This window comes from Prionailurus viverrinus, chromosome B4 (assembly GCF_022837055.1).
Source record: "Prionailurus viverrinus isolate Anna chromosome B4, UM_Priviv_1.0, whole genome shotgun sequence".
Lineage (NCBI taxonomy): Eukaryota > Metazoa > Chordata > Mammalia > Carnivora > Felidae > Prionailurus > Prionailurus viverrinus.
Genome location: NC_062567.1, coordinates 103,057,981 through 103,083,347, shown reverse-complemented (window position 1 = coordinate 103,083,347; position 25,367 = coordinate 103,057,981). Strand labels below are relative to the sequence as shown.

Here is a 25,367-nt window from a genome sequence, read left to right as displayed (position 1 = left end):
TGATTTGTTCTCATGAGGAACTGTGTGAATTACCACCCTTAAGAATAGGAAATAAAAAGGTTTTTACAAGGTTAAAAAAAATTACCAAATGATTAAACTCGACATGTTATGATCCTGTAAACATCAGAAATAGCAAATTATACTCTCCAACTCTGAGATATGTTCTCCTTTTCCTTTCTCTGTCCTTTCTCCATTGGGCCTTACTATTTCTTTCATAATTTCTTCTTCCACGTTTTTTTATTTCTTCATCTTTTTTTGTATATGAAAAGATTTCCTTATCTTTATTCTCCATTCCTTCCTTCCTTCTTTGCTTCCTTTTCTTCTCCCTCCTTCCCTCCCTCCCTCCCTCCCTCCCTTCCTTCCTTCCTTCCTTCCTTCCTTCTTTTTGCAATCTCTACGCCCATGTGGGGTTCGAACTTATGACCCCGAAATCAATTCCCATGTTCTGCTGACTGAGCCAGCCAGGTGCCTGTAGTCTCCTATCCTTTAAATGAAAGTTGTTTGTCCTCATATCTTTAATTTCTAAAAGCTCTTGTTGTTTTATTTTTTTCTTCATTATTTATGTTTTTATAGCATCTTGCTTTTATAAAATGCTATGTTACTATCTCTAAGGATTTTTTTAAAAAATTTTCTTCTGTTTCCTCCATCTTCCTTCTCCTAATAATCTGCTTCAGTTCCAATCGCTTACATTCAAGGCTTCCTAAATATGAGTGATGGTTTTTGGTTGCCCACTGTTATTCAAAAGTTACTTAATAAAAGCTGAATGGAGTTCCTTAGGCATCAGTGTGCTTCATAGACCGAGAAGATTCACTTTTGTGTATCTGGTTTGGGAGCTAGTCATTTATGGGTGACCTCCAAATGTAGGTATGTTGATTTCTGTTCCCTACAGTGTGCCACTTTCTCCAGGTAAGAATTCTACAATTTCTCAGGGGTGGGACAGGTGTGTGTGTGTGTGTGTGTGTGTGTGTGTGTGTGCACATGTATGCGTTGCGGTGCTGGACAAGTATAACTCTGTGTTGCTGGTATTATGCATGTGGTTGGGGAGGGGTACTAACAATCTGCGTACTTCAATGGAAGATACTGAGTCAATGTTTTCAGTTCTCTCTGCATTTCACCTTCAACTGTGCAAGCTATTCCTGCTTCATGAACCTGTCTTACTCAGCTGCTCCACTATAAACCTTCTTTTCCCTGCCTTGGAAGTGACTGCCTGGATGCTGGCATTGCGCACTGGGGGAGAGACCTGATGGTTTCAGACACAGTTTACAACTGATTACCCCATTTAATAAAGGCTCCTTAACACTCTCTTCTATGCCAGAGCCCTCCAAGTATTGAGTCTCTCTGGGTTTCTTTTTGAGTATGTAAGATTTCTTTTCATTGTTACCCCATCCCAAAGCCTCTTCAGATGTTGGGCTCTGTTCTCTTTCTTTCTGTCTCTCTCTCTCTTTCTTCCTTTCTTTCCTTCCAATTTTTTTTTTATGTTTATTTATTTTTGAGAGAGACAGAGTGTGAGCAGGGGAAGGGCAGAGAGAGAGGGAGACACAGAATCTGAAACAGGCTCCAGGCTTGGGCTGTCAGCACAGAGCCCGACATAGGGTTCAAACTCACAAACGGTGAGATCGTGACCTGAATTGAAGTTGGATGCCTAACTCACTGAGACACCCAGCCGCCCCTGGTGGATTCTGTTCTGACAAATCAGTTGTAATACCTCTTTCTACTTTCTGACTTCCAAAAATCATCTTAAATTTCATCTCCCCATTTTGATTGTTCCTGTGAGGTTATTCCTTCTCAATATTTTATTCAGTATTACAAATATTTAGTGTAATATTTACAATTATTATTCTTTGTTTACCCACATGATCACATTTCTTTGTTCACATTCTTTTCGCAACGTAATCAGCAACTCCTTCTAGATTTAATTGTGTTCTTTTGAAGGACATCTTCAGTAATTTCTTCAGCAAGAGTTTCTAGTGGCCTGGTTTTAATTTAATTTCTTGGCCTAGGAATTTCATGACCATGCAAGTAAAGCAAATTCAAAACTCAAAGCCAGACAAAAGGAGGACAGTAGTAAAAATTCATTCCTTCTCCATCTAAATCCCATGCTGAGATAGGCAAACCTTCATGCTGCCTTCTTATAGCAGTATGCAAATTTACTCCAGATTATCCTTTCACAGAGGGTATGAATTTTCCTGCTTCATTTAGGTATCTAATCCCTGGCCATTCACTGGTCCAAAGCTTTGTCTCTTACTCCAGCAAGAATGAAAACAAACAAAAAGCCCTTTCCCTCCAGTTGCCACAACTGGTAAACTATACCAGATTAGCTACCAGATCAGCCAACGGTTTTACTGTTCTGGCATTCGGTTACCCCTCACTTCCTGCCCTTAGGAAATTCTCTCACTACTTTTTGAACTCAGCTGCGCATTGAGAGTTATCTGCTTTATTAAGGACACCTAGATATATTTTAGTGGGGTATTTTCTGGTACTTAGTCTGCCTGTACCATTTGAGTGTTTAGTCTACCATCTTCTGTAGAAAATAAAATGTTATTACTTTTAAATAATTATAAGCTACCTTTCTATGAATTCACTTAGAAATTACTTTCCTGACCATCTGTCCTATGCTTTTCTAGGAGTCATTTATTTTTATTAATATTGAAGAGAGAGTAGGTGATATAACTAAAACAACACAGACAATAGGTTGGGATAGGGATCAAAGGTTGGTCCGACTGCTTATTCTTAACTGGATAAGCTCAGAACATTTACTTACCTTGAACAATCCTCTACAGTGTACAATAAGATGTCAACATTACTTTGAAACACATGAAATTATGATTTTTATAAATCACAATGGTAGAATTCCAGCAATTTCTTATGCTTCAAACTAACACCACTTTCATGAGAATGTGGCCTCCGAGACTGCTTGTCACATAGTGGGTGGCCAAACGATGGCTCCACTTCTCTTCTGGAATGATTTCCAATTAGTAGAAATTCCAGGTGACACTAATTCACACACATGCAAAACATTACATAATGCTAGCTATTTGGAAAGAATCAGACTGAGTTCTACAGTGTAGCCAATGGGGGGCTAACAGTGGTTTGTAGAACATAATCTTCATACAAATATTGTTATTATGAGAAATCCATTATGTAATCCATATATGGGATTCACCATCTATATTTTTCCATTAAGTTACATCAAAGATCACGACATACCACATTTTAGCTATGGCAAACTCTACAGCCAAGCAAATGCATTTGTCTATAGGTTCCATACAGAGTTCTAACTCAGTGTTACCATCACTACCTCCTAACAGTATGAGTCAATCAGCTAAGAACCAATACCTTAAACTCTACCTCAGTCTGCATGGAGAAAACCAGCTTCTAAAGGGTGAGGAAGGAAGATGTTACTTACTGTTAGAGCCAGCAGTTTCCCATAGGTCAGATGAGCAGGGATGTGGTCAGTCTTGGATCTCAATGATTCCATATACCAATGCTCTGCTTCAGGGAGTTTGCTTAATCGCATGTATGCTTCACCTGGGAAGAAAGTCATAAAGATCAACCTGAGGGCACAGCTTTCCAACAATGCAATAGTAGCACATCATCGTATTTATACTCTATGAAACTTCAGATGCTGTGGCAAGTACATTCACCCATTATCTCATTAGATTCCCCCAAAGTCACCATAATTTCCATTTCACATATATGAAAACTTGTATATGGAGAAATTAAGTGAAATGGTTAAATTCAAAACTTTAGTAACTAATAAAGCTTTGATTTTTTAACCTAATAACCTCGAACCCATAAGCATACACCCTTTGTCTTTTTCTTTTTCTTAAAGATAAGTTTGTTCTTTCTTATGTACAGTCAATTGTTCTGTTTTATTCACATTCATTTATTCCTTTAGAAATTCAAGCATTTATAGAATAACTACTAAGTAGAGAGAATTATGAGGACTTGGACAAAGAAGTTTAAGGTCCTTCCAAGATTTACAACATTGTTGAGAAAATAAGATCAGTAGAAGGAGTCAAAAATATTTTGGATTAAGTAGTGGTGCTAGATTTTTTTCACAAATGATTTGCATTTTATATTTTAATAAATAAATAAAATTTATGAGTATCACTTGCAAAATTCCATGAATATATGATAATTATTTAGCACACCCAGTACCATGTACAGAACTAGTGTAAAGAGTTTCAGCCATCAGTTATTACTTTCAAGTGAAGCAAATTTTACCTGCCAAAGAGCATTTCACTAACAGCCAAGCAAGAGAATGAAAACAAAAAACAAAAACCCCAAAAACTGGAAGTAAAACCAAACGTGTATCAGTTCCTTACTTATTACCATCCCCCTCCTTTATTTGTTTACAGTATGGAAGAATTTTTACCTGATGGGAATATTATATTTTAAGCTGATCTGTATATTTAAGTATTATAGTTTTAATAAGCACTGCAAATATAGAAGCTATTCAATTTCTAAGACCAGGTAATAGACTGGTAACTGGAATTATTTTTCAGGCAGACCATTGGAGCTTAACTAATCAGAACTACGATAGCTTTTTCCATTTCAAGGCATAATCAGAGGCTTTTCCTTCCACACTGGCTATACCTCTTTGCTTCAAAGGAAGAACTAGCTTCCTTTTACTTTAATCATATTCCCTTTATATTAGCCCAGTGCTGTCAATACAAATATGTTTGAAGAATTGAATTAAGTCTCCTCACCTTTTGAGTTTCCTTTGCTCAGCTGGTTAGTAAAAAAAATACTAGTGACAAATATGTAATATGAACAAAAATGTATATACCACTCACACACGTCTATGTGTTTCTGGTTCTCAGAATAGTTCTTAAACTATACTGTCATAAAAATGATAGTGGAAAATTTTTTCTTTTAATCTAAAACTTAAAATGTGTTTGCATTTAAGAAGAATTTAGTTAGATTAAATAGAATGCTCAGGGGGAATGCAAGAAATACTGAAGCAAAGACCAAAGACTGAAATTAAATAAACAAAATGCTCACCGTTATTAGCAGGAGGATTAGGCATAATTTTTTAATTTCACATTTCTATAATATTGTATTGTTATAATATCTCTATAAACATGAAACATTGTCAGACAGATTTATTTTTCTTTTTGTCATGTTGAGCTAACAAATGTTTCCCAGGAAAGCAAACAGTAAGTTTTTCTAGGGCAAGTGAACCATTTCTTCATACTAAAATGATACTAGATATGATTTATGTAATAGAAAGAATGTGACGATATCTAAATATTGCTAAGTTTAAAGCAATTAATGGCAAATTACATCCAAATATCTATATCTAAAGTGGATTCCAAACACAGTAGAAAACATACACTAACTTCAGAGTTGGAAGAAAAAGATGGGCCAGAATCTGTTTGGAAACAACCTGCACTTCTTTGGGTCTTCAAGGCCTCATAGGTCAGCTTTCAGAAACTGAACCATCATTGCCTTTAATATAACTTCTACTTTTCATTTATATAAAAAAAAAATTAATGGGGCATCTGGGTGGCTCAGTCGGTCAAACGTCCAACTCTTGGTATAGTCTCAGGTCATGGTCTTGCAGTATCGTGAGTTTGAGCCCTGCGTCAGGCTCCAGGCTGACAGTGCAAGCCTGCTCGGGATTCTGTCTCTCTCCCTCTCTCTGCCCCTCCCCCACTCGTGCTGTCTCTCTCAAAATAAATAAAATTAAAAAAATAAAAAAGTAACTAAAATAAAAAATTCAGCTAATTTGTAGAATAGTAAACAGTGGGTTTTATGTTCAAAATAAAAAGAATGTGAGAGAACCCCAATTCCATAGCAATTTTGAGATGGAGATCTGTATTGCATTTAAGTTGTCTGAAAATCATTGCACAAAGTGTTCTATTTTTTCAAGTCATAAATCTATTACTAAAAGTTATTTTGCAATGAAATATTAACTTGCTAAATAATTAGTGGCTGGCCCATTTTCTTCAATAACTCACAAGTAATTTAATAATTTGAAAACCTTGTGAGATGGAGAAATACAAAAGGGCTACAAGAAATATAATGTAATAATGCATCTTGGCAAGTATATGAAAAATGTAAATGACCAGCCTACTTAGGTACTACTCATTACCACTCAGAAAAACTTCATGCAACCTTTCACTGTATCTCAATAATAACACTGGCAACCATTTGTATTGAATATTTATTATGAATCAGAGTAGCAAGCCATAGAGGGCACATGTTTGACTTATGTACACTTACTCCTCTTATTCCATATCGCTGGGCATGTAGAATGTTTTCTCCCTTAGCCCCACGATGAGCCTTCACACATTACCCTCCTTCAACTGCTACCAACTAACTGTTCAGGTTAGGTTTGCAAGATGAAACAGAAGATTTTCAATCTCTGTATTAGTTGTTTATATATGCATCTCATTTTTTTTATTAAGGAATATCTTTACCTAGATTTCACAGATGAGAACACTGAGAAGCAGAGCAGTAAATAAAACACACAAAACCATAAATGAGGAAAGTGGTAAGGCTGCATTTCAAACCCAGGACAACTTGACCTCAAAGCACACCGCTTTGACCTACTGGTAGTGAATAATCACAAACTTTTCAACTCTCCAGCTCAGGTGAAAATTATACTCTTTCTCACTCCTGGAAAATTGTTTTCTAGCTTTATGATACATTGGCCATCAAGATCATTTCACTTTGCCTGGGGCTTATCTACCGAATTAAGGGAATAAGGAAGAACAATAATAATCTATAGTTGACCTTTAAAAATGCTTCTGCTGCATATGTTATTCAGCTCTTAAGAGGGGAATATGTATCATACAAGATGCACTTCAGTACTATGGTTAATCTTAACACAAAAACAGCCTATAAAAATGGTAATAAAATCAAGATGTAAAACCTAAAATGCAAGAAAAAGATAATGGATGAATTTAAATGTATTTAAAAAGTGACTCAGTAAAGATGTGGGCAACAAACAATATACAGGCAAGTACTGGATATACCCCTGGCACTGACAACATAGGAACTTCACATTTCTCATGCTTAATTCATACTAGGAATTAGAATACTCATTTTATGGATGAGGAGGAAGGCTCAGGAATGGAAAGTGACTTGCACAAGTACAGTTAATAATCCTATTCTAAAGTTCGAATGGCTGTAAAGCTCATGCTTTTCTCTACTGCATCGAAATGCCTACCATATAAAGTTTATTATTTATCAAATATTTCCTAATGTCTTAATATATTATCTTTATACTTGTACATTATACCTACATTGTAATTAACATCAGTCTCATTGTACAAATGAAGAGACTGTGGCTCACTGAGATTAGGCATCTTGTTCAATGTTTAAAATTGAGCAAATCCCAGATTCAGGATTCAGATTAGAATTCTCTCTGGCTCTTTCACCATACCATTCTGTTCAAACACTATAAAAAAGTAATTAGAGAGGGGATAAAATAACCGCAAAAAAAGTGCCATCAGTGGATTCAGTTTTGGGGGAGAATGAGATATATGTAATCCTTTAAGCTTCATTAAAATATTAAAATCATAAAAATTCCATGAAGGAAATGGCTACAAGACAAGAAAATTTTACATTCAATGAGGAAGGAAATGAAAATACTTGTTCAGGATAGGGTGGAGAGGGGAGGGTTAAGTTAAGCCATCTTCTCTGGTACTGTAATTCTTCTTAACTTACAATAATAGAAAAAAATGTTTATAGCACCCAGGAGGAAAGAAGCAATGATGACTATGTTTCCTTCTCATCTTGCAAAAAAAAAAAAAATGAATAAATAAAATGGAGCCACTTTCATAAGAATGAGAAGATTTGCTGTGATGATGTAGTGGTCAGGTTCATCACCCAGATTTATTTCCGATTCACTCACAGACAAAAGGGATTTGGATGTCTCCAGGCTGGCTTCAAGCAGATATAAACCAGTTTCAGATGTAGAACAAATAGTGTCACTCTTCCTCCCTAAAAAGCCCTGGGTCTAAATAACGCAGGCAAAGGCTAACTCCTTAAAGGAAAGAATGCCGGATTATTGATGATGTAATAGCCCAGATCTCACTGATTCTCATGTTTCAAGTTACTGGACAGCTCTGGCTTGCAGATAAAGAATAGAGTACGTAATGGGACATACTACCCATACTTGCTAGAGTTACCTTTTGTTTCTCCCGCCCTTGCTCAACAGTATATAGCTATGTGAAGATTCATAGCTTCCTTACGTTTTCTTTCCATTTTACTGAGATATAATTAACATATAACCCTGTGTAAGTTTAAGGTGTACAGCATAATGACTTGATTACATATACTGTGAAATGATGGCCACGAGTTCAGTTAACATTCATCATCTGACATAGATACATAAATTTTATAAAGAAAAACAATGTTTTATTTTTTTTCCCTGTGATAAGAACTTTTAGGATCTGCTTGCTTAGCAACTTTCAAATATGCCATACAGATGCATTAACTATAGTCATCACATTGTACATCATATTCCCAGAATTTATGTATCTCATACTGAAAGTCCGCACCTTTTGACTGCCTTCATCCAATTCTCACATCTCTGAATTCCCTATTTTAAAAACTAAAACAAAACAAAACAAAAAACCAACAACTTTGTGACCAGCTTTAACAAAAGTGATCACCCCTTACTCAACTTTTATAATAATTGAATTGTCAAATGTTTCCTTTTTTTATTCTCGAATACTCTCTTTCATACCAACTTAGGTTAAGCAACAGGATAATATAATGACGGTAAACATAAAGGTTAATGAGATATTCTTCATTTTTACCTTCATGGAACTTATAGTCAAGTGACAAATATATTTATGAGTATTTTCCAAAGTTTGATATTTAGGTGCACATGACACAAAACTTTTTAATACTTATCCTTTATTTAACTGTGTTTAAAAATGTAATTTCAGGGGCGCCTGGGTGGCGCAGTCGGTTAAGCGTCCGACTTCAGCCAGGTCATGATCTCGCGGTCCTTGAGTTCGAGCCCCGCATCTGGCTCTGGGCGGATGGCTCGGAGCCTGGAGCCTATTTCCGATTCTGTGTCTCCCTCTCTCTCTGCCCCTCCCCCGTTCATGCTCTGTCTCTCTCTGTCCCAAAAATAAATAAAAACGTTGGAAAAAAAAGAAAATAAATAAATAAATAAATAAATAAATAAATAAATAAATAAATAAATAAAAATGTAATTTCATATGGGCTCCTGGGTGGCTCAGTAGGTTAAGCATCTGACTCTTGATTTCACCTCAGGTCATGATCTCACAGTTTGTGGGTTCAAGCCCCACACTGGTCTCTGTGTTGACAGCACAGAGTCTGTTTGGGATTCTCTGTTTCCCTCTCTCTCTTTACCCCTGCCCTGCTCGCCCTGTATCTCTCTCTCAAAATAGATAAACATTAAAAAAAAAAGTGTCATTTCATAGATATCATGGTTTAGAAGGTAGAAAAATACCAAATAAATAATAATACAGACAGTGGCTGTGAGCAAAATCACAACAGAGGAATACAAATGAAGTGTGGAGCACACAGAATTATGCAAACCCAGCTATCATTTGAGGAAAAAGTTTTAGAGTTCTTTGTAAAACAAAAACTGCTCCACCAGCACACGGGGGAGAAAATCTAGTTTTGTAAAAGGCTCACAGCTTTAAAGAATGGGAACACTCCTATCGGCCGCACGGTCTTTCTAGCAGGCTTCCTGCTGCCAATCCAGTGAAATCATGTCATTGCCAATACTCCGAATTTTGGAATACTTTGCCTGAAGACCAGGCATTTAATTCCACACTAATTTCTAAGCTTTCCAAGTTTGAGGACTTGGCTGGTCACCAAGGTGATGATTCCATTTTAGGAAATTATTATTCTCCATGTAAGACATTAGATTTTTTGGGGTGTTTTTGATACTTAGTGTTATGTGCTGGTCACTTTTCCTTCAAGGGGCATTTTACCAATGTTCACATTTATTATGATGATTTCCTTTTTATGTTCTTTAATTATTGCCTCGAGGAATAATTTTGCCACATAATTTTAAAATAAAATAAATGCATTTTAATTAATTAACTGATTAATTTGGTTGTTTCATTTACCTGTTGAACTTACTTACATTTATGATGTAGCACTGAATTATGACGAGTTATATATATACCAAAACAGTAGCTAGATAGCTGTGTTTCTAATTATTACTTTGCCATTATATAGTTGCATGGTTGTGGACAAGTAAGTTTTTTGACAGGGACTGAGATTTATCACCTACAAAATGAGGGGCTAAAAATAAATAATTCCATAATTTCCAAAATGATACAGATAATCATTTGTGGATTCACCAACGTCTAGTATATATTATCTAATGATAAACAGTATATCTGCTTATTATAAAGTCTTAAAGATCATAATTTTATTAGATCAAGTAAATTCCATCACTCATGGATAGTGGTAACATTTTGCTGTTTTTCCATAATTTATTTTAAATACTGAAAACAGGGGCACCTGGGTGGCTCAGATCATGATCTCATGACTCAAAACCTCGTGGGTTCGAGCCCTTCATCGGTCTCTATGCTGACAGCTCAGAGCCTGGAGCCTGCTTCAGATTCTGTGTCTCCCTCTCTCTCTGTCCCTCCCCGTGCTTGTGCTCTGACTCTGTCTCTCTCTCAAAAATAAATAAACATTAAAAAAAAGTTAAAAATAAATACATACTGAAAATAAATCAGTTATATAATAAGTAAATTTTCTTGTTACTTTTAAGTATTTGAGTTCCTTCTAGTGTTTTACTATATTAAGCAAAAATACTATTTATTCTAAAACTAAATTTTCTCATTTAAGATCAATATTCAGCTTTCTGTTTATTCAAATTTCTTTCCCAACTTTTTATGCAGGCACTGCACCTACTTCAGCAATTATCATCTTGTTTTGTAATTATCTTATTTATTTTCATATATCTGCTAATTAGACTACATACATAGCAGTGGAATTCCTGAACTGAAAGGCATTAGCAAATTTAATGTTGAGGATACGGAGAACCAAATTAGCCTACCAAAATACTGTACCAATTTCACTTCCACAAGTACTATATAATGAGAGCAACTTTTCTAACCCCTCATCAAACTCAGATTCAAATACATTTTTTAAACGTACATTTGAAAAAAAAATGCTATTATTTCAATTTTCCTACTTTAATTCTTAATGAAAATTCACAGATTCCTACAAAATTTTTGCACAAATTTTTAACCGTGAATATTTTTTAGTTGCAGGTCATTGCTTGATGGTTTTAAGCCATTTTTCAATTAAGATATTTATCTTTCCTTTATAATATGCAAAAGATGGTCAAACTGTTTTTTCTTGTCAGACTACTTTAACTTTTATATATGCAAATTAAGTTGACTTTTCCTTTGTAGCTTTGTCACTGTCTTTTATGCATACAAAAATTCCTTATCATAGGGACATACATTCTCTTCTAATTATATAGTTTCATCATTAAAATGAGCTACTTATTCCATATGAAATACATCTACTATATGATGTGAGACACATGTCTAATTTTATTTTTTCCAAACATCATTTAATCAATTTTTCCTGATTTACCTTTTATAAGAACTCCCTTTCCTTGCCAGTATTTAATTTCACATTTATTATCTGCATAAAGACATTACAAATTCTGATGTATGTATAGGCTCTTTCCATTCAGTCCTACTGATCTGTTTTTCAGTTCTTATACCAAAACAACACTGCTCTAACTACTGTAGGCTTTTCTAATATTTGATATTTGAGTACGGCATGCCTCACCCATTGTTTTTCTCTAAACCTTCTTGGCTCTATTTTCCAGATAAATTTTAAAGTCATTTTGTCAATTTTTTTATAAAATTCTTTCTGACATGTTTATTGCTATTGAAATATAATTTATGATTCAATTTAACAGGGAAATTTTTAGAAAACTGAGTTCCCCTATTCAAGATTAGTACTCAGTTCTTCATGTACTCAAGCCCCTTTCCTCTTTTTTATGTACTTATCTCACCAATATAATACTCCTGATCTCAAAATGGACTGTGAGATGTGTGGAGCCAGGCACAAAACCCTGTATTTTTCTGTCCTCTAACCCAAGTTCGGAAGCCTCTAGCTCCGAAGAGTCTTGATACATATCTGATAACTATTTGATCACAGTACGTATCAACATAGATTTAGATGTTCTATTTTTACCACGTATGTCACTGAAATTTTCAAGTAATTTATTTTTCTAGAATCTACATTCTGACACAACCATATGATATCAGGAGCCTATTATATCAAGAGTTTAATTTAACTTGCTGTGATTTTAATTCTCTCTTTTTACTTCACTCTGTTGGCATTAACATAGAAACCTTAGGGGGTCTGGCTTTTTACATTTATTTATATCCTAAACTTGCTGTATCTGTAGGCTGTGAATCTCTTATATTTCCATCCTAATCTTTTCCTCAGCCCGATCTTATCCTTGTAAAATAACACAGTCTAGTTGACCTAGATACATTAGTTCTGATTGGAAATGCTCGGTAGCTACTATACAGAGCAGGAAAAGATACAGAAAAAAAAGTAAAATGATTACAGAAATTAGTAAAATGATTACAGAAATTAGAAGCTATTTTGTATCTCACAACAGACTTTTTAACAATTCTTGCTGTTAAAAAGTTTCCTTGGTGTGGAGGGTTTAGAAGTAAAATGAAATACAAGTCTTAAATTAAGGAGGGTTATGAAAATGTTCAGTATGTTAACGTTTCACCAAGTCCTATAGCATCAAACTTAAGAAGAAACCCGTAAGCCTGAAAGGGTAGTTTTAAAACAAAAGGAAGAAATGCACGGGGAAAAAAAAACTGAATATGTATCTCATTAAGTAAAAAACTAATCATCAAGAAAGAGTTTAAACCTCAGAGCAAATTCAAAAGGCTCCTAATTTCTAGTATAAGGTTATATACAGGAAACATCTGATGTGCCATCAAAATTTAACTTGGAAAAAAGCCAGGAACCTGTGTCAATATTTCTCTACATGCAACTAGTATCCTGGAGTTGTTCAGGCTAATCAATTCCTTTTATGTTTTCAAGGAAATAAATCACTAAAAATAATTAATAAATATTGGAGCCAGCCCTTTTAAATGCTCAGAATTTTCCAAAAAAAACAGAAATTGAGACTGTGTGTATGTTCATGTGTATGTGGGACGAGGTGATGATTCTCTCCCCCAACGTAAATACTGTCCTCAAGAGAATTACAATGAAGTAAATAAAATGGCTTAATATAACTGAAATAATTAGGGAACACTAGAAATATGCAAATAAGTACTAAATCGGGTTTTAAATTTTTTTTTTCAACGTTTATTTATTTTTGGGACAGAGAGAGACAGAGCATGAACTGGGGAGGGGCAGAGAGAGGGAGACACAGAATCGGAAACAGGCTCCAGGCTCTGAGCCATCAGCCCAGAGCCCGACGCGGGGCTCGAACTCACGGACCGTGAGATCTTGACCTGGCTGAAGTCGGACGCTTAACCGACTGCGCCACCCAGGCGCCCCTCTAAATTGGGTTTTAAAAAACAAACTTTACACCAGAGAAAAGAAAAAAGAATAAATGTTATACTAACCTGTAAAGAATTAATGAAAATAATAGTATTCGAAGAAATAAGACTTGAATATTGCAGGAAGATGTCAGAAAGTATAATGAAAGAATTTTCAGTTTTATACATATCTTCTTGGGGATATATTTAATATGTATTCCTGGATCATGTAATATGTTTCTATAACATGTAATGAATAATTTAATTTATACTATAATTCTTATGTGACTATTACTTGCTAAGACAGACCAGGTATTTAAAAATTAATCTGTTTTTAATGAATACTTGAAAATAAGATTCTACAACAGTTCAAACACTCCATGCCCATAATTAACATTTTGGCAAAAATGACTTGCATTCTGGAAGAAAACTTTGCATGTTCTTTTTTAATCCCTTATTCAGTTTGAGTATTACAATAGCTTCTATCGGTGTAGATAAAATTAAAACCAAAAAACAACTCATTTTGGAAGTTAAATGAGATTTTTATGTAGAAAACTCTTTCCCTACTTATTAGGAAAAACAGATACAAATACATATACAGCAAAGTATATACAATTAGTAACGTATTCTTTTATTTGTTTTTTTAATTTTATTTATTTTGGAGAGAGAGTAACAGTGTGTTGGCGGGGGGGTGGGGTGAAGGGCAGAGGGAGCGGGAGAGAGAGAGACAGAGAGAGAGAGAATCCCTAGCAGACCCCAACGCTGACCCTGGCTCGATCCCATGACCCTGGGATCAGGACCTGAATGAGACAAAACCAAGAGTCAGATGCTCAACCAACTGAGCCACTTGGGCACCCTGTTTATTTCTTTCTTAAGTAATCTCTACACCCAATGTGGGGCTCAAATTCATGACCCTGACATGCGGTCATGCACTCTTATGACTGAGCCAGTCAAGCACCCCAAGTAATGTGTTTCATTTTTACCTTTATCTATATTACTGAACTATTATAAATGTATGCAATGTATAGTTTCCTTGACATTGATTTTTGAAGTTTTATCCATTAGAACAATATTTTCTTCTTACTCATGATTATATTCATTTCATCTCAATGTTACCAAAATTGGCATCTGTTAAGAAAGCAAATTTTGAAATCTTGTTAATTTCGCAGTATCACATAACATTACCTCAATTTTTTCAAGAATAATCCAATCCATATTTACTACTGAGTAAAAGATTCACTTCCTGAATATTGCCCAATAAAAGGGTAAAACATGATTTTTTTCAAGCAGAAAGAGTGAAACTCTGGAAATCAGAGAACAAGGATATAATTAGGTATTAATTTGAGTATATTCATTTCCTTATAACTCAATTCAAAAATAAACTTTTTGTACTTCAATCTTTTCCTTTACCACTACACTGGCAAAAGTATGAATTAATGTAACAGGTGGGCTCATGTGGTTTTAATAGCAATGAAATATAATCAACTGTCTCATATCGTATTTCCAGGAAAGCAAGTGACATCTAGACCAAGCATGATTCTTAGCAACCCTACTATTGGCATGAAAGTATTCAAACTCCCCATAGGGACCATATATCTTCTGGTCCGGGGTTTAATTGAAACTTTAAACAAAATATATTACCTATTTAATGCAGCTGAACTAGATGCTGGCCTCTGTAGTGTATAGACTAACGCCTGGCAAATGAATGTCTGTAACTATAGTACATAAAGTGGAATTTGTACCAAGAGTGAACGGTAAAAAAGAAGAAAATTAAAGCACTGCAGTTTTATAATGTAAAATGAACCTGGAGGAAAAAAATTTATAGATTTTCTACATCAATTTATATATTTACTCTTTTTGATATACAGCCAAAATTTCTTGATTTTCTTATCTTGTTGGCTCCATATCTTACAAAGTGAACTTTGAAAATCCCTCAAATTTACATTTCACTTTTCCGGATTGGTAGACTATACACCTAACATGGTCTCCTGGTCTTGTCCTTTTTGAAAAAAAAATCAAAATGCAATAAATAATTTATCTTAAAAATTAGAACTCAATAATCTTTTTGGAGGTATATAGATCAATGGTTAATCCAATTACATGGTCATACCCATATTTGTAGGGCTGACTCACTAATTTTCAAGAGTGCAGGGGAAGCAATCATTGGAAAATCACCAGAACTCAAAACAGAGGAAGCAGATGGTATAAAAAGCTTAACACTACCAGAGTGTTAATGCTTCCACACTTGAAGGATGTGAAGTTCAAATCACACACAGTTGAAAACCATCTCTTTCACAGTCGGCATGCTAAATGCCTTGAGCAATCCACTTAAGAACAGCCAGTCATAGAAGAGAACATTAAGCATGTGAACGATCATGTCAAAAATGTATTCTGAATATCTTGATTCTCAATGTATTCTAAAAGAAGGTGAGGTGTACACACACACACGCTAGAAAAATCCAGCAAAAATAAATGATTCGGCCAAAAAGACCCCAGCCATACAGAAGGCTGAAAGAAAAACAGACTACTTAGAGCCATTTTACTAACTGATTTCAGCATATCATGTACATTACTTCAAGAAGAGTTAGGATAAATTTACAAGAAAGAATTTTTGCATTTTGTTTTCAGGAGGTGTAATTGACATCTTGTGTGTCAGTTTTTACCTAAATAAGAGTAAGGAATCTAAAGACCACTGGTAGCCATTTATGACCCTTGACTCTTTTATTCCACAAGCTTCTTTTTTTTTTAAGTTTATTTATTTATTTTGAGAGAGAGAGAGAGAGAGTGAGAGAGAGCATGAGCAGAGGAAGGGCAGAGAGAAAGGAAGAGAGAGAGAGAATCCCAGACAGGCTCTGCACTGTCAGCGTAGAGCCCGATGTGGGGCTGGAACCCACAAACTGTGATATCGTGACCTGAGCTGAAACCAAGAGTGAGTGAGACACTTAACTGAGCCACCCAGGCAGCCCCACAAGTCTTTCTTAAAAATACAATTCCAAAATTAGGACAAGGTTTTTACTCCAAAAATTACTCTAATGAATTCATTGTGTTTCCTATTCATTGTTTCTTTCTCCATTCTCTCTGACTAGCTCAATGAATTTGAGGAAATCTCTCATAATTAAAAGCTGAGGTTTTAAAAACAAAACTGAAAATTAAATGAAAAGATTCTTGGGGCACCTGGGTGCCTTAGTCAGTTGAGCACCCAACTTCAGCTCAGGTCCTGATCTCACCATCCACGGGTTCAAGCCCCATGTCAGGCCCTGTGCTGACAGCTCAGAGCCTGGAGCCTGCTTCAGATTCTGTGTCTCCCTCTCTCTCTGCCCCTCCCCACTCGCATTCTGACTCTATCTCTCTCTCTCAAAGATAAATGTTAAAAAATATAAGTAAATAAAAAATCAAACAACAACAATAAAACCCTATGGGGCACCTGGGTGGCTCAGTTGGTTAAGCAGCTGACTCTTGATTTTGGCTCAGGTCATGATCTCAGGTACCTAGGATCAAGCCTCACTTTGGGCTCTCTGCTGAGGGCTTGGAGCCTGCTTGGGATTCTCTCTCTCCCTATCTCTGCCCTTCCAGCACTTGTGTCCACACATTCTCTCTCTCTAAAAATAAATAAACCTAAAAAAAAAGAAAACCTAGAAATTATCAGGAATAAGAGAATCAAGATGGTAAGAACAAAATAAAGGCAAATAAGGCAATAAACAGCAACGGATCATTATCATGCAATTCCCCCTGGAAGAAAAATACAATCTCTGCCTCACATAAAAGGCATGTTACCCATTGTAAACACATATTTTTTTAAAGAACAGGAAAATACGAATATGTATGCAAATTGTGACAACTACTGTCACATTAGAAATAAAAAAGAGATTTTTCCTGTTTGGTTGGTTTGATTTCTTTGGTCCAGACAACACAGCACAGCTGACACAGTTATAGACAAAATATTTTTGAGGCTAGAGTAATACAATTTTCCATCTTATTTATAGACATTTACATATTAAGGAAAAGTACTGAAGAGCTCCAGGCTAACTATGAAATCACCTAGAAAGTTCCATGACAGCAGGAATCATAGGGGCTATTTTCATTTCATACTACCACCACTACCACCACCACCTTTGTACCCCCTACCCAGCACTTGTGACTTAAAAATTTTTTTTTTTTTTTTGGCACACAGAGGTTATTCTAAACACAGTGATTATACACTGCAATGACAAGGCAGTAACTCCAGATTCCCTCTTACTCCAGGCAACACATTATGCCCTTTTGTTCTCAAGATATATTACCAACATGAAATGGCTGAAATTGCTTAAATAATTAACCCAACAATTACTTTGCATGGAGAAAGCCGAGTGATTTTCTTTTAAATAGTAAATAGGCTTAAAATGACCTTTGGGATTAGAAGGGCTCAAACTGATAAAAGTAATTGAAAGTTACAGCCTAATATAGTTTTCCATAATCTCTTAGGAATATTCAAAAGCCACCCTTCAGGATACATAATAAAGGAAACAAACAATTATAGAGGAAAAAGGGAAAAATTGAAGGTGGTTAAAAATTATCCTACATTAAAGTTTTTTAATATCCTGCACATTTCATTTTTGCAGGTGTTTTATAACTTTTAGTAAAATAAAGAAGTTTTTAATACATCTTTGGACAAGGAATGAGATACACACATCTATATCTACATCTATATCTACAGATATTTTGCTGGTTTTTAAATAGGTATATAAAAGCTATCTTGACATAATGTAGAACTTACCAGTTCCAGTAACAGACAAAGGCTACACAGACAAAGGATTTGAATCTAAATCAGGAAACTATCTTTCTGGTTCTAACACAAACTGTAATTCTGAAAAGACCAACTCAACTCTTTGGGTATTAATTTCTACTTTGCAAAATAAAAGAGATTATATATTAGGAGGGATTTTTAAGATAGGCATCTTCCATCTCTAACATTCTATGATCCTAAAATACAACTATATTTGGGGAGAAATTGAGATTCAGTAAAGGCCTACAATAGATGTCAGAATAAAGAAAAATTGTGACTAAGTCTAGGGGGAAAATATGATATGACACGAAAGGGAGAAGAAAATCTAACCTAAATATGACAATTTTAATTTAGAGGGTGTACTCTGTTAACAGAATTAAGTTAATTGGGCAGTAACTTAGTATGCTGTTTCTCTTTTGGTTAACACAATTAATGATAAAAGAAGGATTCTGAGTGTGGTTGCCTTCAAGAGAAAAAACAGAAATTGTAGACAGGACAGAACTAAATAGGACAAAATCTTATTATCTATAAGAAAAATCCTACTACAATGAATTAAAACAAAAGAACTGACAGAATACAACCAAAGACTATTGGAGCTACAGTCCCTCAGAGAGGACAGTGATTACAATAGAAGGTAATATTATGAAACATTTGCTAGGCTCGGCATTTGGTCCAATAGGCTTTACCTTCATGATCTCAGTCAATCCTCAAACTGATGCTACTATTACAGACATCTTATTGATGGGAAAACAAGATTCAAGTAAGTATTTTGCTCAAAGTCACTTAGTAAGTGTCAAAGCCATAGTTTGAGCGGGGGTTATGTGACTTCATACTATGAATACTGTATATATGACTATAGTCATACTTCCTTTCAAGAGGAAATTGAGGCCCACAGAAATAGAATCATAAAACTGGCCAGGAGCAGTTTTAACAGTTATTTTGTGATACGGTCTCTTTATATTTCATACATTCAAACACCTTGCTAAATACAAAAGCGAGCTAGGTGAAAGTTTACTTATTTATCAACTAATATTTAGTATCTGCTTTATATCATTGGATGTTGGCTATTCACATAATTTTGGATAGCTTGTTACTCAACAGTTTGTTATTCAATCATCTTGGTCCTATGAAATCCAAGAGAATAATGAAAGTATATTTTAAATAGTTTTTTTTTTAAGTTATCTTATGAACTGTTGCAAAAAATAAATTAACAGTCAGGATAAAATACAGAACAAATTAAGTGGAGAAGCAAATTAATCTAACTTATTTTCTGTTAATACACAAGAGGGAAAATATGCTCACTTAGTTTTCAGGATAAGTAAACTATTGGCATGTAGCGTACAGAATAGAAATTTCTCATAAAATGTTCAAAGCAAGGGGAAAATTAAAAGAATTAGAGAGTTTTGTTGTTTTGAAAATCAACTGCAATGGGTTGAGTTATTAAACTAAAAATAACATTCAAATATAGTTGTATTTGTTTTTACATACTCCTTTATTTTAAGCTCCAAATAAATGACAAAATAAGATGGAAAAAAAGATAATGTTTGTATGTATAAACACAAGTGCTTGGGGGTAGTGGTTGTGAGAGTGTCAATGAATGAGCCCTGAGAAAAAATGAATACTTACAGGCTAAATGTGGCCAGACATTATAATCCATCACTGATCCCTAAAGGGCACTAATAATATGTAAATGTGTGAATTAGAAAACACATTCAAGGCTGTTGATAAACTTGATAGGATAATCAGCACATGCTGACAGACTAATGAAACTGATGAACTGATAGGGCAGCTTATCTCCTGGGCCATTTTTTCTCTTGTCAAATGGAGGCTAATCAAAATGTATTAGGAGTTAAAGCAAATACTCGGAGGATTTCACCCATTTGATTAGGAGGTGAACTCACCCTGAGAAAATTATAGTTTCGTGAACAATTGAAACTACAAAACCCACTCAGCTGAAAGACCCTCACCTAAAATTACACAGAAGGCAGCCACCATAATTATGGAAGAAATATGGGATGTTAAATCATATTGGGATTCTCCCATCACAAAGCCTTCTCAGAGTTTGAGCAAAATGACCTCTTTCTATAATGAAAAATAAGACAAAGGACCAAGCAATAACCCCAGGGACACACTTATCGTTTGCTGCCTGTGTGTGCTCAGCATCTGTGTAACCATATGAGAGACAGATCCCAAGGTAGCAGCTGACTTTTCAATCAAATTTATTTGCATAAAATAATTGAATGAATTTTCTGAAATCACTATAGTGAATACCACACTTCCTATTAGCAATAAAGATGCCATATGCAGTCTGTTGCCAAGGAGCTGAGTCCTTTCCCCATTTAAAGAAAGACATCATATGTGAAAATTCAGGAAAAATGGGAACAAGGGTTCCCGAGCATTAGTGTTAAAAATAAAATCATAAACTAAGGGGGGCTGGGTGGCTCAGTCAGTGAAGCATCTCACTCATGGTTTCAGCTCAGGTCATGATCTTGCAGTTCGCGAGTTTGAGCCCCACATCAGGCTCTGTGCAGACAGTGTGGAGCCTGCTTGGAATTCTCTCTCTCTCCCTCTCTCTCTGACCCTCCCCTGCTCTCTCTCTCTCTCTCTCTCTCTCTCTTTCCCACTCTTTGCCTCTCCTCCCTCAAAATGAATAAACATTAAAAAACTTTTTTTAAATAAAAAAATAAAATCATGAACTAAAACCACTGTGCCTTCTTGAGAAAGCTAGAGAAAACAATCCTTTTAATATTGATTTTGACATGAATAACCATCCAGCATTAATACAGAAAAGTTAATTCAACTGACAAATCTATACATACTAAGGCACACCCTTTATGGACACATATACAGGTTAGATACATGTGCTAGGTAGACAGATTGGTGATAACATGCTGGGTAGTAAAAGGCACTGTTCTAATGTACTAAATGTACCCAAAGTACATTTAATGAAGCTAGATTTTTAGCTTTCAGTAATTATACCAAAGAGAAAAAGAAACCACAACTAAAAATATCCCAGTGTCCTTTTTCACCTAATCATGCAATCTCTCCGCTGCTACACAGGCCAACTCGGGGTGGGATCTCCAGAGACATGGGATGAAAACATGGACCCCTTCCAAATTACTATTTTTCTATTTACTGACCTGTGCCTCATTCTATCTCTAAACTATTTCTAATTTTTTTTTTGTCTCATTTAGAAATTAGAAGAAGTGAGTGTCTTTGCTAGCTATATATTTTCTAGTTTGGGAAGGTTTGGGATTTGTTGTGTGTGCTCAAGCCATACAGCCAGTATCAAATTTCTCAAATCAAAGACTACAGAAGCATAAAATAATCCTAAAGATTATGTAAGTCTCGTTTATTTTATATGCCTAGAAATATTAAACAATTTAACCAAGTTTAATGAGAAAGGAAAATCTGAGTTTATGATTTGTGCTTTGGAGAAAAATATGCAATTTAAAGAAAAAAGTAACCTTTTTTCTTCCCTCCTTTATCTGGAAATAGCAAAGTTAATCGGCAGAGTATCTTAAACTGTAGGGATTTTTTTTTCCAAGAAACACATACTGAATACGTAGTTTTCAGTTGTGTCTACTATCAAATAGGTATGGTAACAATTTAAGGCAGTCACAGATCAATCACAGACGATAGCTAGATTATTTTATTAGAAATTCTAGTGCTTGACCTCTTGCACTTTACTCTAAAATAATACTCTGAAAAAAACCTATTTTGATCCAAAACCTTATCAGTGAAAACTATAAAGTTGGTTCAGTTATTCTCATTTTTTATAAGCATTAAAACCATTACTCTCTCTTCCATACCATGTTTATTTGTAGGAATTTTCTGATTAAGAAAGTAACATGATCAAAAATTAGCATGAATTTGATAAATCATTAAAATATAAATCTTTATTCACCATTTCAATCTCTAGAGTCTAGCTAATACTCACATCCAATGGGTTTGTGAGTCTCTTGCAACAACTATGGTATCTGGCCAATTTGTTAAGAATCACTATGTCAATGTATTTATTTGCTCTTGTTAGAATAAGTGTGCTTTGTCGGGATGTCTGGCTGGCTCAGTCAATAAGAGCATGCGACTCTTGATCTCTAGGTCATGAGTTCGAGCCCCACATTGGGGGTAGACTTTACTTAAAAAGAAAAAGAAAAAAGAAAAAAGAAGAAGAAGAAGGGTGTTTTGTGAAAATTTGAATGTATCACATGGCTGTGAATAAGTTTTTTGTGTGTAAGGAGTAATAATCTAATTTACTAGACTTCTGTTTAATAGAAGCACAAATTTTCATTTCTCCACAGGTCCCTGAAATATCAGTTACAATATTAACATTTTACTTACCCATCATGTTGTACAAGCTCTGTGGGGCAAACTGCCTTGGCATTTTTTGAATTGCTTCCTTGTATACACTAAGGGCATCCTAATTTAGGAAACAAAAAAGAGACAAAGTACAGTGATATGCACTACAAATAAAATAATAACATCCTTCAAAAATCAAAACCTTCCACTGCTATTTCTAAATGTTTCATTAGAGGAAAATGATTGAGCTGTCTTTTGGTAGCATAACTACCTTAATTCCATGAATGAAAATATTCAACCCAGTTAGTAGAGATAGGCCATATAAAAATGTAATTTAATGAGAAGTCAATGTTATCAATGCTCTTTCATCTTAAGGTAGGTTCTCCAGTTCACGTAGATTATTCAGTTAAAAAATAGTAAAATTCACATTTGGAAATTACCCATAATCATCGAAAATTTGTAGTTACTTCAAGTCAAGCAACCAGGTAGGATCTAAACAAAATACTGACTAACAAATCTTCTGGCTACTGAGATCCACTGAGTTTATAAAATGCATTTATTTAAAAAGTTGTATCTTCATCCTTATACTGCAGTCTTAATACATGGTATAAGAGTATGGATTTGAGAGAGCAAAAGGGAAGGAGGAGTGATAGTAAATGTGAGAGAAGAAACCCAGACAGGCATGCTTCATGGAAAATTAAGGGTACACACACCTCCCAGCTTCCTGTACAATGTCCTGTCTCCATTGCTTTTCCTCTCATCCCAATTAAAAATATAAAATTAATTTTCATCTTAGTCCTATTATAAAAAGAAATAAGTGGGTAGGATTAACATCAAATCCCTTCCTTAATACTCAGAGCACAAGCAATGTATTTTTTTTTTTTAACATCAAACAGCGGAGATAACAATAACAATGTGTCTTGGAGCATAAAATCAAAGAGAAGACAGGCAAATAAGCTTAAGAAACTATGTTATTTCTCTTTCTAGAGGAGTCACAATTGCTCTGAGAAATTCACAGTAAAGCAATCTTAAGTGTTGTGTAGCAGACATTCTTTTCCAACTGAATTTCACAATTCTTTTAATAAAAACTCATATTAACTTCTTAAATGATCATAGTGTCCCTGCAATGAGATCTTACGGTAGAAAACATGGAGACTAGATCAAGCACAAGGGGGAAGGAAAAAGGCAGAGGTATTGGCCTGACCTCATAATGTCCCTGTTCATGATAGAGTTTTCCCAGGTTGTACAGACAGCTGGTAACTGAGCTCTTATGTGCATGAGGGTCCTTTAGATTTTCATCAGGGATCTCGGAGCACTTTAGGAACGTGCGTCGGGCTTCTTCTGTCTTTCCTTGGTTCATTAGAATAATACCGGTGTTTAAATATGCAGCTGAGGGAAAAAAAAAGGGAAATACAAACGTGAGAAGATGATGCACTCTGTGACTACAATAAAGTTATCTTTACTGCTACCCAGTTTCTATGGATTATTTCTGATTTTATAAGAAAACCAAGATAAATACTTAGGGAACAAACATATACGTAAAAATAATGCAGGAGTGCAGGTGTCAGTGAAGAAACTATGAATAGTCATTGCCCTCATAGAGCTCAAAATATTTTGAGCTTAAACGCTAGAGGACTAAAAGTTGTATTTATCTTAATACACTAAAAATGATAAATGGATATCAAACATGATTCAATTGAGAGAGATCTATTTGTGAGAGGCTTATAATCCAACTGGTAAATATTCAGAAATGGAAATAGCATGTTTTTTTCTCTCTGAGGCTGTAACTCATCAAGATAATTTTCATGGATAAAGAAGGAAAGAAAGAGGTGTTTTAAAACAACTTGAATGTTACTTACAAGCCAGCGTAGGCCTGCTTCCGATCGCCAATTTGTAATAATGCAATGCTTCCGCAAACCTGCTGTTCTCCTGTAGAAGTAACCCTCTGCAGGAGGAAAATAGAAATTTGGAGGACTGCATTACTATACATAAAACCACAAATCTGTATTTTATATTTCAAAAATAAAAATGGTTAGAGGGGCTATACAAATGCTGACCTGGTAGTATAAAAATAAATTCTAAGTAGAAGGAAATGATTCCTCAGGAGAGAAAATACTGGAGAGGTATCAGCTACATTTATGTTGCATTAGAAAGTATTAAGAAGTATTTTCAAAAAGCCCTTTACTCCCAGTGAACTTTTCCCTTTCCCGCAGTTTTCCTCTCCCATTGGAATGACCCACCACCTGGATTTCTTCTTGGAGCGTGCACAATTTTTCATCACTTCAGAAAGGAAACTTGTCTAAGGCAACACACACACACACACACACACACACACACACACACACAAGAACATGAGATGCCTCTCTGACTAGCCATATTACTGGGGAAATATTGGTCCGTGACTGCCTGAGAAACAAAAGGTAATATGGGTCAACAGGAAAAAGAGAGAATTTAATCAGATACTATACAGGAACAGAGAAAAAGACTGAAGGTTACCCACATTGTTACTTCCTTATTTTCTGGATTTGGTTAAATAAGTCTGAATTTCAGAACACTGGGAAAATTTCACTTCGCTGTTGTGAGACATGACATGCTTTTGTCTACAGACCCCTAAACCCCATGGGTCTCCTGCGGAAGCTTCTAAGGCAGTGGCCACATGGATTATACGTCATTCCAGATTCCACCCTCATGACCTAAATGAGAATCAATTATAATCATATCTATAAAAACACAGTGTCAGGGGGCGTCTGGGTGGCTCAGTCAGTTGAGTGTCTGACTTCAGCTCAGGTCATGATCTCATGGTTCATGGGTTC

General features: G+C 35.1%; 1 protein-coding gene across 2 annotated transcripts in view; it reads right to left on the bottom strand.

Moving 5' to 3' along the window:
* The window catches only part of TMTC2 (transmembrane O-mannosyltransferase targeting cadherins 2), a 416,958-nt gene that overhangs the window by 139,237 nt on the left and 252,354 nt on the right, over window positions 1–25,367 (bottom strand). For both annotated transcript variants that reach the window (XR_007154185.1, XM_047868211.1), the window contains exons 5-8: window positions 24,414–24,499; window positions 23,759–23,943; window positions 22,597–22,675; window positions 3,407–3,528 (exon numbers count right to left, since the gene is read on the bottom strand). Coding sequence is in view for 1 of the 2 variants with exons in the window: in XM_047868211.1 (XP_047724167.1) it covers window positions 3,407–3,528; window positions 22,597–22,675; window positions 23,759–23,943; window positions 24,414–24,499 (472 nt within the window). In the remaining variant the exon portion in view is untranslated. The remainder of the gene's footprint in view (window positions 1–3,406; window positions 3,529–22,596; window positions 22,676–23,758; window positions 23,944–24,413; window positions 24,500–25,367) is intronic.